The following is a 16,669-nucleotide window of genomic DNA, read 5'->3' on the forward strand; positions in this document are numbered from 1 at the left end:
TTCACCAGTAGAGGTGAGGTGTATGTACAGATTATTTTGAAATTTGTTCTCTGTTCCAGGAAGTGATGATTCTCTCAAAGAATATAAGATCTTAATTGTTTACATCTAGGGATTTTCTTGCTTGAACATACTATTTAGTATGGTGCCACTTAAATATACTTAGTAAAACTTAAGTAAGTAATAGAAGTATTTTCCACCAAAAATGGCTTCATTTGGTTTCTCATGTCAATTTTTTATTCACATATTATCTCACGTTATTGATAGCCCTAAGCAAGTTCTATAACTCCTGTTTAAACTTGGGAGTTTTCCATAAGAAAGACTAGTGGCTCTCTGGTTCTAAGTGATTAACAACTTTGAGGAAAAAGGGCAGCCTTTCATAATATTTTAAAGGTCTTGATTATTTAGAAGTTATTTCAGAACATTTAATGCTACCATCACTCCTCCCAGAGATGATTACTGAGTTGTCAAGTTATTCTACGTAGGTGAATTTCTTTAGAAGGTTAGGGATCTTAACATAAGAGAAATGCAGACAGAGCAAAAAGAGGATAAATTAGGTCAGGGAAGAAATGCTGCTATTTACATGTCTGCCTTGGAGATTTAAATATTTAGGGACTAAATAGCGAGTGTAAGGTTAGTCTCTCTTCTCTGGTCTCTAGTCTTGGAGGAAGGAAGGTTTGTGAATGGAAATTGCTATGAATGGAAATCAGAAACCTACAGCGCTGAGCCCACAGATCAGCATAATGAACACAGCTGAGCTTGTTGAATTGTTTTAGGGTAACATGAAGTGGCCATCAGGACACTTTTTGTTTTTTAAGTTTATTTAGGAGAGAGTGAATGTGTGAGTTGGGGAGGGTCAGAGAGAGAGGAAGAGAGAAAATCCCAAGCAGACTCTGCCCTGGGCTTGATCCAAGGGACCCTGAGATCATGACCTGAGCTGAAATCAAGAGTCAGACACTTAACCAAACGAGCCACCCAGGTGCCCTGTGAACACATTTTTAAATATATATATATATTTTTAGGGAAAAAATAGCTTATTCATTTTCATGGTACCCCTTACTTCCACCTCCTGATATCTTCATAAAACATAGGTGAGGAAAATACACTTTGGTATCTGTATATTGGTCCTAGGATAGTTATCAATAGCAAAGTTAATTGGGATTTATTCTTGTCATTTTCCTGAGAAATCTTAGAGGAAGAGTCTTGACAATATGAAGTTACAGTGCAGTTTTTTTAAAAAATATTTTTAAGACAGTGAGGTGGCAGGGACAGAGGATCCAAGGCAGGCTCTGTGCAGACAGCAAAGAGCCCGATGTAGAGCATGAACTCATGAACCGTGAGGTCATGACGTGGGCTGAAGTCAGATGCTTAACCAACTGAGCCACTCAGGTGCCCCTACAGTAGCAGTTTTGGATGTATAAAAAAAGAGGAACTGTATGTATTTTTCTTAGCCTTTCTTTAGCTTTTCCGAAATTTGTTTCTTAGATTATCTCTTCTGCTTTTTTTTTTTTAAGTTTATTTATTTTGAGAGAGTGAGAACGTGAGAGAGTGGAGGGGCAGAGAGAAGAGAGATAATCCCAAGCAGGCTCTTCACTGTCAGCACAGAGCCCAGTGCGGGGCTCCATCTCACAAACTGTGAGATCATGACCTGAGCCAATCTCAAGAGTTGGATGCTTAACTGACTGAGCCACCCTGGGCATCCCTTGCTCTTCTTTCTAGGGAAGGGGTTGGCAAACTGTACCCAGGCCAAGTCATCTGTGTATCCTGTTTTTGGATGGCCCCTGAGCTAAGGATTGTTTTTAAATTTTTAGGGGTTTGGAAAAAAAATAAAAATAATATTTCACGACACATGAAAACTATGTGAAACTCAAATTTTACTCTAAATAAAATCTTATTGGAACACAGCCATGCTCATTCATTATTGTTCATGGCTGATGGCTGCTTTCATATTACAGTTACAGTGTTCAGTAGTTGTGACAGTCTTGTATTGTCTACAAAGCCAAAAATATTTACCGTCTGGTCCTTTGTAGAAAAAGTTTACCAGCCCTGTTCTAGGGCTTTGAAACCCAATAAACACGCACAGGACTTTTTTTAAACTGTCATCATGTCTTATATTAAAAAAACATTAGTCTATTTTGATAAAATGAAAATAATCTTCCAGCCAGTTTTAAAGAATTAGGTGTATTTGAATTTCCTAAATAGTGAGAACTATGATGAATTTGTGCAACTTCAAAATCTCAACTTTAGGTTTTCACTCTTTGATTTCAGTATTATTTGAAAAATCTTTTACTAGCCATTTGAGATTTCCCCCTCTCTACTATACTAACCTTTCTTACTATATTAATCTCTCTTCAGAAACAATTACTTAGGAAAATAGTTTGAACATCTACACAGTCAAACTTCTTTTTTCCTGGAGCCTTGAATTATTTTGCAGTAAATTGGTTATCCTCTATATCATGCTGTTATTAGGAGAAAATATCAATACCTATTGGTATCCAATAATGTATTGAGAGCTATATTATGATATATACAGAGACCATTTTTTGACTGTCACCATAAGTAAATCCATTGGACACTACTATGGTTTACTTTCTGAGGTATCACAGTCTTTAATGAAGTATCTGGCACTTACTGATTCACAAGTGCACTTTAAAGTCATAATTAAATACTAAATGGAGTGTTCCATATATCATTTAATATTTTTTCTTACTTGAATTTCTTAGGTACAATGTTAGCTGTTCTAAAAAATTTGCACTTAGTCGTTGGAATCGTAAGCCTGATAATCAGAGTCTTGGGCATCGTGGCCGTCGTCCAAGTGGCCCTGATGGGGCAGCAAGAGAACATATCCTTAGGCAGGTCTGTAGAAACCTTGCTTCAATGTACAATACCCTTTTCAGAAATGTAAGGAAAGTGCAATGCTGTATTTTACTTGTACTACATTTTCCAGCTTCCAATTACTTATCCATCTGCAGAAGAAGACTTGGCTTCTCATGAAGATTCTGTTCCATCTGCTATGACAACACGCCTGCGCAGGCAGAGTGAGCGGGAAAGAGAACGTGAGCTCCGGGATGTGAGAATTAGGAAAATGCCTGAGAACAGTGATTTGCTACCAGTTGCACAAACAGAGCCATCTATATGGACAGTTGATGATGTCTGGGCCTTCATCCATTCTTTGCCTGGTATGTAATTCACCACTTTGGCCTTAATATTTTTCTTGTGCATTCACACACAGGAATGATGTTAGATCCATCCACACCTATTGCACTAAAGGGCTAGAGAAGTACTATGTATATGTGTTAATTAAATGGCATTTGCTATTGAAATGTGATCTGTTTCCTCTTGCTTATTCCCTCAGCACAACTGGGTATTTTCTCATACCCCCCAAGTCGATAAAAACTGACTAGTCCTGCTTCTGCTGTGACACCTCAGCCGGTGAAGATATTAAAGGTGCTCTCTTCTCTTCAGTCTGATTTCTCTCGAGAGGTCAGTAGAGAGATTGAGTCAGACACTTCTTCCCTTCTGCTCTTCTATTTTTCTATTCCATTTCCTCTTTATTTCCTAATTTAACCTTTTTTAAATAAAATAAGAGAGACTATATATATATTTTTTTTCTTTTTGCATTTTTGAAAGCTAATCAAGACCTTTTAGAATATAACATTTTGGTTTCTTTTTAAAAAAATCAAGCTGGTTCTTTTAAAGGAAGCTGCATTCCTTGATTCTTTTCAATAAGTAGACATCAAGAACACTTCTGGAATTTGATTTTTTAAGTAGACAACTAAAATTCATTTATGATATTCCATTCCAATATTGAGGGTAACTTTCTTATTTATGTTTTTTCTGCTCTCTCATTTTGGTACTCTTTCCATCAGCTTAATTCTTTATGTTCTTTATCTTTTTTTAATGCAACAGTCTTTTATATCTACTTTCTCCAAGGGGCTGGTTACTAAAGATAATTGCAGCATTGCTCATGATGAGACCCACAATGATTATATATATTAAGAGTATATTTTTTTAAAATCAGCAAATCTTATTCATTCCATTATGAATATGGAAAACAAGGAGATTTTTTAAATGTTTGCTCCATTTTGATTTTATTGTGAATCATGCTGTTTCTCTTGACACAAGCTTTCCAGAAAAGTATATTCCCTTTGAACTTGTCTACAGACTTAGTAAAATTAATCCAGCTACTTTTGCTGATTAATCTATGAAGGTAACCACTATCTCAGAAGCAAACCTACAGTTAATGTGCTGAGTGAAGAAAGTATATTCAGAACTAGTACTACTTTAAAAAAAACCTGTCATTTTACCTTATATACAGAATTCTATGACATTTTATTGTTTTTTCTTTTTTTAAGGTTTATGCATTTATTTTGATGGAGAGAGAGTGGGGTGTGGGGCAGGGAGAGAGGGAAAGAGAATCCCAAGCAGGCTCTACACTGTCAGCACAGAGCCCCGTGTGGGGCTTGAACTCAAACCATGAGATCATGACCTGAGCCGAAAGCAAGACCCGGTTGCTTAATTGACTTGAGCCATCCAGGCGCCCCATTTTATTATTTTTCAGTACCTTGTTTTAGAAATGCTAAATAAGTCTTTTTTTAATTAAACAAGTTATACTCACTTTTAAAGAAAGATTGCAATTGTTTTAAAGAGAGGATACATTTTTCATAGAAGATTTTGAAGCACACACCTAAGAAAACTTAGGTGTGAGTTAAGCGCTGACCATAGAGGTTTTGAATCTGCTTTAAAACTGGTATGTTAGAGGATGGTGAGTCTTCACTGGTTGTGGTTTTAATATATGAGGACTGAAATAAATTTTAGTTTTTAAGCCAGTCTCTAGATATCATGAGAATTAACACTGGAATCTACTGATCCCCTGGGGCTTGACTTCGATTCTGTCCTCTTCAGAAGTAGTCTCCACATGGGGCGTGTGAACTGTTAGCCTGATTTCTCATTTGGGGGAAACTATTTCCTTTGGGAAAGGAGGGTTCGTTCATAACCTGAGGAAAGTAGTTGGTCAAATAATGAACAATTAATAGATATCTGATTCTTCTAGCATTTCATATGCTTTTTTTTTTTTTTTAGAACAAAGGCTAAATTCTTGCTTCTTCAGTTGAAAAAAAATATTGCTTATAGCTTGAGATGCTTGTCTTACTGAGTTCATTGAGACACAATTTTGCCAGTTATTCAAAGAATATTACATATCATTAAAGGGAAACTGCTTTATAATTTACAATTGCTTGGTACTGTGTAAGTCTGCTTAATGTAACTCTGCTTTCCTTTTACTGATTAAATGGGACTATTTCCAAACTGCTTTGACAGGCTAAATAACAAGATTATCTGTGTGATCAGTTCTATCTTCTTTCACAAAGTTTCTCTGAGTAATTAATGTCTGTGACTTAAAGAAAATCTTCTATCAGAAAATGCTTTTGTCTTCATTTCTGTGTACTCCTTTGGCCTTTGTAAACTTGTTTGAAGCCTCTTTCAAGCTCATTCAGGACTGTGTTCCACCCTCCACCAAGAAGTCTACTTTCAAACTTTTCTCATAGAAGGAACGAGCTTATAAATTTTGTAATCTCTTATATTTTCATTCTTTCCAGTTGAGATAGACTTCCCTCTTTATTCAGGGCACTTATATTTACTTCTAGAGTTTGCTCTTCTCTTCGTGTAATATCATCTTGTGAACCATCCTGGTGAGACCATGTTAGAGCTGGTATGCTTTATACCCAATCTCAGAGCTGTTACCACAGTGAAAAATTATTTTCTTCTCAAGTTTTGTGTATTCAGAAGTTCTCTAGAGGAACGATTCTTGTTTTCAACTAACTGCAGTTCTCTTAACTCTTGTTACAATGCAAACATCAGTTTATTTGGTATTTATCGATTTGTGAATATGTAGTAGATTCACTTTTTCTGTAGGCATATAAAGTAGGAATTATCTAAAAATATATGATTATTGGTTTTCATAATACTAATATTGGGACTTGTTTACATTGTGGCAAGTGATCTATTTCACCAGCCTGAAATTTTGTGTAGAGTGCTTCCATTTTGGATTTAGCTGAAAAAGTGACTGGACATTGCAAAGTCTAGTTGTGACTCATGTCCGTTTGTAGAGGCCGATGCCCATCTTGATAGCTGCTTCTGGTGACATAAACCCAACAAGGTGACTGGTTGCTGCAGGTAGGATATGTTTGGTAGGAGTCCCTGGGGCACCAGCCATTTTATAGAAGTAGATTCTAGTGTCAGAAACTCAATACCTTGAGCGTCTAAAAATTTTTTGAAAATTCACTTTTCTTTAATGGGTTTCTGGAAGAGTATTTGCTTCTGCCTCCCCACCCCCACTTTTTCTTTTTAAAGTAATTTATTTTTTCATTTCTATACTAATGTATAGTATAACTACCCTTAGTTGTGGTTGGCTTAAGAGAGTTATCGATCCAAAATTCTGAAGATAATGCATTCCTACTCAATCATGTGGTTTCCCAAAACATTTTTTGTTCTTTATTATTTTGCTAATACATTTACTTAGTACCAGAAGACATTTGAAGAGGGATCTCACAATACAGAGGAACAAAAACATGCTATACATTTCCTCATGGAAAACTCCTTGTTTCTATTCCCAAACGTAGCTCTTACAGTCCTCATTACTTCTCATTGCTCCTGTTTTCTGACTCTAAGTAAGTCCTGCCCTATCTTTCTCTCTCTTTTCTTTTCCTGTGTTCTTGTAAGTAAGACTGAAGAGAGAAGAACATTAGTTCTTTCATAAAAAGAAGGATGAAGTCACAACTAGATGCAAGATTAGTCAGTTTTGTCTGCCCAGTTTTGAGAGCTACCTCTGGGAAAAGAAAGGGAGCTTTCTATGGTGAGTAATCCCATTTTAACTGTATAATTTCTTTTATATGGTAAATGGCAAAGCTGTAACAGTCTGCATAGGGTACTTTTGAAAGGTCAGTTTTTTTAAGTCTGAGAAATTAAAATAGAGAAGTTAAAAAACTGGCTGCTATATATGAAACAGAAAAGAAATAACCAAGAGAAGGCCATACAGCTAAATACAGAAAGAAGTGTATTATTACTATTACAAATAGCTCCTCCGTGGCAGATTCTGTTTTCGTTCATTGTTTGTTTATTCACTCATCCAGTCCTTCACTTATATAAAAAAGTATGTATTTAGCCCCTAACAATGCTTTGAGCATGGTGCTGGGGTTCTAGGGATGACATCATTATCTTCTATAAACAAGAGGATGACACATTTGCAATAGACAGGATAATCATTTCAGCAGAGTTGTGCTATCCAGGGGTGTAATATAACCATTTCTAGTTTTCGTTATCTTTGTGTTTTCTCTTAGAATGTTGATTTGAATAAAACAGATTTTAAGCTGTTAGTTTTTATTCTTAAATTCATTTTTTATAATTTCACTCTTATAAGGAAGCTTCCACATTACTGCATTCTCTCCTTTCTTGGTTCCTTAACTCATTACCTTCCCTGGTTGTTTCCTTACCCTTCGTGGGGAAGTTTATTGAGTAGCCTGGCTGTGCAGACTTTGGTAGATAATAAAAACGTTTGAGGTTCAAGTAGATGTTAGCATTGTTACCTGCTGAAGCACCTGGTTTACATTGAGAGATAAAATATTGTTTGGTAAGAGATTAGGCGGGCAAGCTCATGATTTCAATGGGGATTTATGTTTTCTTACCAAAAATGGAGATGAGTCCAGTGATGCTTAGATATGAAGTTGGAATACAAGTCAAGCAGTGTAATATATTTCAGCAGCATTACAGTAGATTGATACTACAATCTTGATGGTTTGGTTCTTTCCTGAGTGAAAAATAAAAATGTTTTAAATGTGCTTGGCAATTGAAGGTTGTAAATTCGAATAAGGTACAAATGATGCCGAAAAGGGTACTCTGGTATTTGAGAAAACATTTCTAAATTGTTATTCACATGGCAGAACATTACATTTTATTCCTTCATACATACATGTGAAGGTTTCTTATACAAAGATAAGTTCATGACATGTAATAACTAGTTAATCCAATCTTGTTATATGTGTGGCATGCTTTGAGGTAATACCATTATCCTTTTTGTCAAGGTAGGTTGTATCTGGACCGATGAATCTACATTTTTCCTGACTTTTACTAATTATTTCTATATTATTATTTTTAGAACAAGAATTCCAAGTAAATTGCTTTACCTGGATATCAAATTAATTCTTACTTTCAGAATGCCAAGAAATACTCTCTTCTTCAGGAGTGAACCCAAGACTACCCTAAATAAATTTCATTTGTTTCCCAGCCTGTATTTCAGATACTCAAACCCACTGAGAGAATAACTGTCACTGTTAAAGTAACACCTAGTTGTTACATATTAATGCTAACTTCCATCCTCTGATCAAATTCCAGGCTGCCAAGATATCGCAGATGAATTCAGAGCACAGGAGATTGATGGACAGGCCCTTCTTTTGCTAAAAGAAGACCATCTTATGAGTGCAATGAATATCAAACTAGGCCCGGCCCTAAAGATCTGTGCACGCATCAACTCTCTGAAGGAATCTTAACAGGATCATGAAGCTGTGAGAAAACAGCAGTTTTACTCTTCTTAAACAAACTTGTAAGGTAAAGGCTCAAGCTGGCCTAGAATGTTATCATATATTGTGGTGGATAGCCAAGCACATTGGGATCTCCACATCAAAAGCTGATATTTCTTCTACAGATACAGTAATTCATCATACATTTTCTTAATTAGCCAACATTGGTAAAATTAATTTTACAGGTTACATGCAACATTGAAAGACTTGATATAGAGGGCCATGATATTTTTCAAAGAAACGTGTTATACTAGATAATTTTTTAAAGGTGATGTTTATCGTTAATATAAAGAATCCTTTTAAAAGTAATTTAATGATTTACATTTTTCCTCTTTTGATTCGGTTTTCTTATACATTTTTCTACCCTGTAAGTTTTCTATAGGTTGTCATGAGAGATATAATTTAGGAGTAATTTAGGAATAGTTTAGTAGGAGTCCAGTGACTGGAATTGTATGCAACGAGGTATCAGTTGTACATTTTAAGAAACATGTCTGTCAGACAATTGCTTTGTCCATAAAAAGGATTGCATTCTAGCATGAATAATACTAATCTGGAAGTCAGAAGAGTTGGTTTCTATTCCAAACTTGCCCAAGAATTTGATGTGGCTGAGAAAGTTAGTTTTCTTCTTAGTTTTTGTACATTTAGAGCAGTGGTTCTCAACAGAGGTCAGTTTTGCTCCCCAGGGGATATTTGACAATGCCTAGGGACATTTTGGTTGTCATAGCTTGGAGGGGTTGGGGAGGGTTGTTATTGGCATCTGGGTCATGGAGGACAGGGATGTTGCTAAATATCCCACAGTGCACAAGACAGTCCTCCAAAACAAAGATTCATCAAGTCCAAAATGTCAAGTAGTGTCAGGGTTCAGAAACCCTGATGTAGGAGTGATAAATGTTGCTCTTTTTTACCCAGAGGGTTAGTTTGAAAAGATGAGACATAATAAGGACTACATTATACAATGGAAGTATTTCAGACAGCATTAATGTTCTGCAGAAGTATTTTTCCCAGTTTTATGCATACTAGAAAAAGGGAAAATCCACTAAATTGACCTGTAAAACTAAAATCCGCTAAATTGACCTGTAAAGTAAGGACTAGCATACAAATAATTTGAGTCTCAGAAAGTTACGAATTCATATTCTCTTTCATAGAGCAGCAGAGAGCTGCTCCTCTGCACTGATGAAGGCATAATATCATTATACCTTATGAACCAGTGCATAGCCTTTGCTGGCAAGACAGTAGTTTGTAGTGGATATGTGTTTGGTCTTTGGATTTTTTCTAATGTTGAACATGCTGGGTCTAGCTAGAATGCACATTCCTTTTTCCTTGACTAAACCTTTGCATGCTTCCTACAAAGTTCCCACCAACTAGTATCTCTTGGATTATCACATATAATTTTGTATGTACATGTTTTACAGAAAAAACATTTTAAAACAAAATTTTTCACTGAACAGTTAGTGTTCTATCAGAATTATGACATTAAAACAAAATTGTTGTGGGAGCCCTGAGAGCCTTATTGTCGGGAAATAAAAAATTTGTTTGAATCCTTTTTATCTTTACCACACGATGGAAATGTTTTAAAATAGAAGGAACATACACAGATATTTGGCAGACGTTCAGTAAGTGGGGAAGAGTCCATGGGTTTCAGTCATTGTCACTGCTCTTTTCAAAAAGATTGTGTTGAGCTAGTAGAAGACTAAAGATGTCATTAAGGACATCACAGATATTTATCTTTTGGCTTTGTGTACATTAGAGAATGTTGATTATTTTTATACAGAAATACAGCGGGTAATTTTTTTAATCTTTAGATGCCTCTTGTTTGAATGTATGCTTTGTGGGATTCTTTTGTGTAGTAATGTTTAAAAAAAAAAAAGATGTTTACTGATAGTTATGTGTAGGATTAGAATGTGTAATATAGTGTAAGGCTCAAGTTCCAGACCTACAATAGCTTGTAGTCTATGTTACATATTTCTTTATATCACATTGTTAATTATTGGATTAAAGTTTCAAGGAAAGGTAGGAACTCTATAGTCAGTTTTCATTTATTAGCAGTTAATCATTATGACAGTTGTCATATCCTTGGCTTTTCCCCCTCATCTTGCCGTTTCAGAACACAGGAATAGGCTAAGCATTAATAGGATGGTCCACTGTGTGTGGGGTGGGTGAAGAGCACACAGGAAAGTCTCCCGTGGAATTAAAACTTTATCATAGATAATCCACAAGCAACTGATTTCGGGGTAGACTCCCTTAGCAATAATGGGTACCTCCCATAACTAAATTATCTGTGTAGCCTTTAAGGTATTAGGACTATGTTACAGGTTCTCCTTTTCTTTACTGTCTCTTTTAATATCAGTCATTATATACTGATTGAAAGCCCTCGTGCCTAGCACCATGTTAATATCCAAGAAAGCTTACCAGAAGGGGGATTTCCATTGAGAGCACCTTATAATCTTAAATCTTGTAGTAATCTTAAGAGTAGTCCAGATCTTCTCTTGACCTCACTCAAAACATACCCAGAAAATATACTTGCTTCTTTCAACTGAGCTATTTTGTTTAGAAATGGCCTATTTGCTTTCAACTGGTAGTTTTCCCTATTGATGCAACTGTTTTTTTTTTCTAGAGGATTTAATCTTAAAAATCAAAGCTTCAGTTAAATATGAATATAGATGATAACACTGGATGTCCATTTCTCTTCTAAGTTCTAAGCACAGTTCTGGTATGATACAGGTGGGGAGAGTATTATTTTCTGTTTCCATCATGCTACTAAATTGTTTTAGGATTTTCATTGATGAGAAGGAATGACCGAGAACATGGGAAGTTCTTCCTATTTTTGCTAAGTGTACATTTTCTGACTTTAAACTGATGCACTCTTTTCCCTTTGAGGGAAGTAAAAAAAACCTACAAGTTTCAAATTTTATTTACTTTAAGCCATGTGTTCCTAAGAAAATAAAGTGAGAGCTGGTTTGTAGATGTTTTTGCATGACATGGATTCTCATCAAGCCTAGTGTAGTAGGCATGTGTCTGACAGGCTCTGCACCTTTGATGTAATCATTGTCATATAAGGCAGAGTACTGTCCCAAAACCTGTCACTTTTTGAGTGGCATATAACTTTCCAGGATGGTACTTTTGATTTGCTGTGGCATCGCTAAACAGACATTTTCCTTAGTCTCAGCTTAAGGGCTGTCATGTAGGAGTAGAGAAGGTAGAATGAGGGGAAGACATGTTAGTGAAGAGGCGTGAGAATGGGAAAGAGGCAGACAAGAGACCTGCCACTTTGCTTGTCCCACTTCAACACTGAACAAATTTCTGCACTTTTGACGTTAATATTCATGATTTACCTTAAGTAGAAATGATTTTTTTTAGATAGCCCATTGTTTGTTTTTGTTTCCTAGCGTGTTGAAACACTTCCTTAGAACTGTCTGAAGTATTGCTGTGCCCATACCTTTGAATAATTTTTGTGTGAAATTATAGACCTTTATTCAAATACCGGTCCTAGGCTGAAATCTGTCACAGCATCCCCTATCACTGACTTGTTCAATTAAATGTTATAAAGTCCCATTTGCATTTGCAAGGTTCTAATACTGTCATGGCACAAGTACGGTGGGAAGGCAATATATAGGTTGTATAGTCTTCGGTTGTGTTTATATGGGTGTAAACAGTTTGAGAAAGAATAAATTATTGTAGATGTACGTGAATGATGCTACCCTCACAGCCATATTGAGTAGATGAAATCCCTGGCTGGACACACTGTTAAAATGTTTTAAAGACATTTTCAGCTAGAACAGACGGATTATATTTTGTGGCTTTAAGATCCTCACCCTTAATGAATGGCAGGAGCACATGCTGCCTTGTGTGCAGCTGGCACTGGGCATTGCCTGATAGCATGAAAGGGCCTCGCTTCCTGCTTTCCTCTCCTAAAGCCTATTCCAGCCCTAAGGGAACTGCGTGAAAACTTGACACTTTTGCCTGAAAATCCTTAGAGAGGATTTTGTAGTGGCGTTAATTTTAGGAAGGTAATTGGGGCAGGACTTTCTTACACCTAACAGTCATGTGTCAGTGAAACCTTTGGGCAGTGGACACTGGCCCAACTATGCAGTGTTTGTTCACTCTGTTTCCTGTGCACCATATATGTAGCTGGGCCTTAAGGAAGGTTTTCCAGGGTGAAGGATAGGGAAATGGAGGAAGTGACAAATAGGAGGAAAACATTCTAGACCCAAGAGGGTAATAATACAGTTAATGGAGTGAGGTTGTGTAGTATAGATAGGACCTTCAATAGTTCAAAATAATACATTGTAATGGTTTGATCCCAGTTACAGCAATAAAATTCACCTGTAACCATACTCATTCTTTCACTCTCTGTCAAGTGATTCTGCCCCCTATCAGTAGTTCCAATGATGCAAAAGCTAGTGTTTTTGACTTCAAAAAAAAAGGTGACAACTATTGTACTTGGAGAATATTTGTCAAAAACTCAAAGGTTAATTATTTATAATTGAGTTATTGGACCTATAGAAGGGAGTATCCATTTTCAGATACCACAGTTGAATCACCCTTGTAGATTGTTATAAAGGCATTTTAAGATAGTATTTTGTTAGATTGTATCTAAGAATTGGATGACTAAAGAGCTATCTTTCTCTTTATCAGTGTGGATTTCAGCGGAAGCCTACCTCTATTTCTTTGATGCACAGTAGTGTGGATCATAAAATGAACTGTTTAATTCACATTCATTAACATTGGTATTTTATGAGTCTCTTTAAAAGCATTTGATTTCATCTTAAAGATTGTAATTTAATTTAGATAAGCACAAATACAGTATTAGGAAAAATAAATATGCAATCTTACTGAAATTTAATTTCAATCTATTATAAGCTGTACATCTTTAAAAAAAAAACTCTTTGGAAAGATATTCCTCTTTTGTTAGTCCATAATATGTACACTATATAGTTTCCTTCATAGCAACAATACAAGCCATTTCTTCAATAAAGAAAAAAAAATGTTGAAAATTATATTATCTTCTTTGGAAAAAGTTTCCTAAATTTTTAAGAATTTAAAGTTTTACATGTTATTTTTTAGAGCTTATTTAATCTATTTTAAAATAATACTATGAGAAGGCATTTTTTTTTTTTTTTTGAAAGTTATAAAGCACTAATACAAATCAGCATCATTTTCCAGAGCACAGTGTTTGGCTTTTTTTGAACTTATTTCACAGACATTAAAAGGGAGTGGCCTCCCTACTTCTCAGATCTGAGGCCTCGCTTCTCTAATGAAAATCCCCTGTTCTACTTGAACCCATGAACACACACCTCTTAAGTGCCATGTTTATAGGACCTTTTGGGAAGTGTTTTCCGAGAATGTTTTTTTCTTTTTTTTATAGCTTGTGAACATTTAATTTTATTTAAAGATGATGATTTTAAAACTCTCAGATATTGGAGAAGAGGGTACATTAGAGAAGTATTTTTTTCCCTGCTTTTGAATAGTATAATTGCTTTTAAGTGATATTGATGGCGTCAGTATGAGTTCATAGAAAGAAAACCTGTACAAAGGTTTTAAAATGTATTGTTGAAGTGATGAATTTTAATTTGGAAAAAACTGAAAATATTGCTAACATGGCATAGTTTTAAATATAACAGTAATTTAGTAAGTCCTTTTAGACCACCTATTTAAATTGACTCCAGTAATCTTCTTAAGGATTGATCGTAGCCATCATTTATTGGCTTAAAAGTTAAACTTCAAGGAATATATATTATCAGTGTTAAATCCATGTTTTGTGGAGCTTTAATTAATGGAGGTGAAGAAGTTGGTGTTCATAAGATACTGGTGGGGCTGGTAGTGAAATAAACATCGATCTATTTTAGAAAGAAGGAATTTTTAGTTTTGCCTCAAGCAAACCAGAAGTGTCCACTGCTTAAAATCTGTTTAGAATGCTGTGTGTTAAAGTCTTCTTTTTGCTTTAGGTAGTACCAAATAATCTACTTCAATAATAAATAATAGATGAATATGATGAATGAAGATAAAGGCTGGCTGGGGGGCTGGGAATTCTACTTCCAGTTGGTGAATTAGCTGGTGTGTGACACCTCAGGCAATTACTTAGCTTTTAATCTGTTTCCTCTTCTGAATATACAGTATGGAGCCTATACTACTCAAAATGCTGATTTGTGTTTAAGTCATCTTTAAGGTACCTCCCAGATCTAGAACTATGATTCTACGTATTTTTAAATACTTCTACTTAAATGCTTTTAAATGCTTCTACTTAATTCTCTTTCCCTTTTTAATGGTTCATTTCATACTTAAGAGCTTTTGCTAAAAGAGAATTGTTAAGCATCCATTTCCTGGTTCACCTATATATACAGTCTTTGTTCTCTTAAGGATTTATGTAGAGAAGAAAAATTACACAGACAAGCAAATGAGGACATTTTTCTAAATGCTTCTTGCTAGTTAACCACTGAACCTGTGAACACATAGGAACACTGTCATTCATGCATTTTTCCATTCGTTTAAAATGCAAGCCATTTGAACACTTATGTGAAATGTGTGGTATATATGACAGGAACTAGTAATAAGTGAACAAAATCTTCCAAAACAAAATTCTAATTGTGGCTTAAAACAAACATGGACATTATTTACTTACTGTATTGAACTGAGAGGGAAACTTTTATGCACTGGGTGAAATATTTCGCTAGATGACATTGGGGCGGTGGGGGTAGGGGGTGGTCTGAGTGAATCACAGCACAATTCCTAAAACACATTTCACATACAAATCAGCCAATCATAAACCTGATTAGGTTATAAAATCAAGGGCACCTAATAAGGATCTACATTCTGAGACTTTTGTGACAGCCCATATTTCTCAGAATTATTTTGACACTTTGAATCTATTCCAGAAGTGTTGCTATACAGGGTGTGTGACAGAACAATACAAAGAATACAAAGATAGAAGCCGATGCTGACTTACTATACATTTTTAACTACAAAAGCTTTACACCCACTATTGACAGTGAAGTAACTTTCTACAACTGAAAAGATCGCTGAACAGGTTTTTTATTTTTTTTTGTTTTTAAAGCAAGAAATTACACAAAATAAATTTTATTATTATTACAAATACTTACTTTTTAGAGAGCACACACGTATTACATAGGAAAAGGGTTTCCTTTAACTGGTAAACATAAAACCCTTCCATGCTTGAATTGACAACTATTTGGGGAGTAAACGTTGAATGGCATTGATTAATTGGGTGAAGTTTCCTTACCACTTGGGGATCTTGTGAAATTATGTTGTAATTCCTTTTGGCCCAGCGAAACAGATTAACATCACTTGATGCTAACATTCTCCATAAAGATACAAAATGAAAATACCTAATATTTAAAAACCTCTTTTATTCATCATAGTCACAGCTTTTTAAAGCAGGAAAATGTCCAGATACGTGATAGATTAGAATCTAAAACTGATTGAAAATAGAACACAGACATCCAAGTAACCAGATAGTCTGGGTTTAAAAAAATTTGCCATGGTATTGGTTCAAGTGTACTTTTAAAATATTTTAATTTACCTAATTTTTCAAATATTTTATGCTATTAAAATATCTACCGCATACTTTTTGTATATGTATTTTTAAATTTTAAAAAATGAACGGGCTGGGCAAAGATGATACAATTTTAGATGTTTCATTTCCAAGACATTTAACTAGATTCCCAATCACTTCATTCAAAAGCTTGGTCTTGTTTTTTCCATAGGAAAAAGTCAAAGTGAGTTCTAAAAACGGTCCTCAGAGTCAGGAGTGAGCTGCGGTGCAGACTGGACTTGTACACAGTGTGCAGGAGGGGCACTGACAGAGGAGAGGCAGGCATGCCCAGCCTCTGTTAAATTACTGTTTTTGTCTTGCCTTGTTAAAAAAAAAATGGTCTTTTGATTTAACAAAGGCAAATTGTTGTAATTTTTTTTGATGCTTTGAGCACGTTAACTGATTTTTAATTCCTTTTGGTTCCTCCCATTATCCTAACATAGGACTTTCATATTAACCTCAAAAGCTGATCCACCCAGGTTGAGCAGAGCGTCACCAAGGGGAAAGGAAACCTTTTTTACTTTTACAGAAACAAATGTTAAGATTATAT

General features: G+C 35.3%; 2 protein-coding genes across 13 annotated transcripts in view; one reads left to right on the top strand and one right to left on the bottom strand.

The window, feature by feature from the left end:
• Positions 1 to 16,669, top strand: part of PHC3 (polyhomeotic homolog 3) — a 90,810-nt gene that overhangs the window by 64,798 nt on the left and 9,343 nt on the right. For 5 of the 12 annotated variants that reach the window (XM_060639173.3, XM_060639175.3, XM_060639177.3 and 2 more), the window contains 3 exons: positions 2,721 to 2,853; positions 2,945 to 3,176; positions 8,386 to 16,439. In XM_060639173.3, the coding sequence (XP_060495156.2) occupies positions 2,721 to 2,853; positions 2,945 to 3,176; positions 8,386 to 8,540 (520 nt within the window). In that variant the 3' untranslated portion in view covers positions 8,541 to 16,439. Of the gene's footprint in view, positions 1 to 2,720; positions 2,854 to 2,944; positions 3,177 to 3,352; positions 3,481 to 6,721; positions 6,851 to 8,385; positions 16,440 to 16,669 lie in introns of those variants that run through there. The other 7 variants (XR_009612180.3, XR_009612179.2, XR_009612181.2 and 4 more) reach the window with 6 other exon arrangements.
• GPR160 (G protein-coupled receptor 160) overlaps positions 1 to 16,669 on the bottom strand; it is a 91,333-nt gene that overhangs the window by 16,170 nt on the left and 58,494 nt on the right. The window lies entirely within an intron of this gene.

The sequence above is a fragment of the Panthera onca genome, chromosome C2 (genome assembly GCF_046562875.1).
Source record: "Panthera onca isolate mPanOnc1 chromosome C2, mPanOnc1 haplotype 2, whole genome shotgun sequence".
Lineage (NCBI taxonomy): Eukaryota > Metazoa > Chordata > Mammalia > Carnivora > Felidae > Panthera > Panthera onca.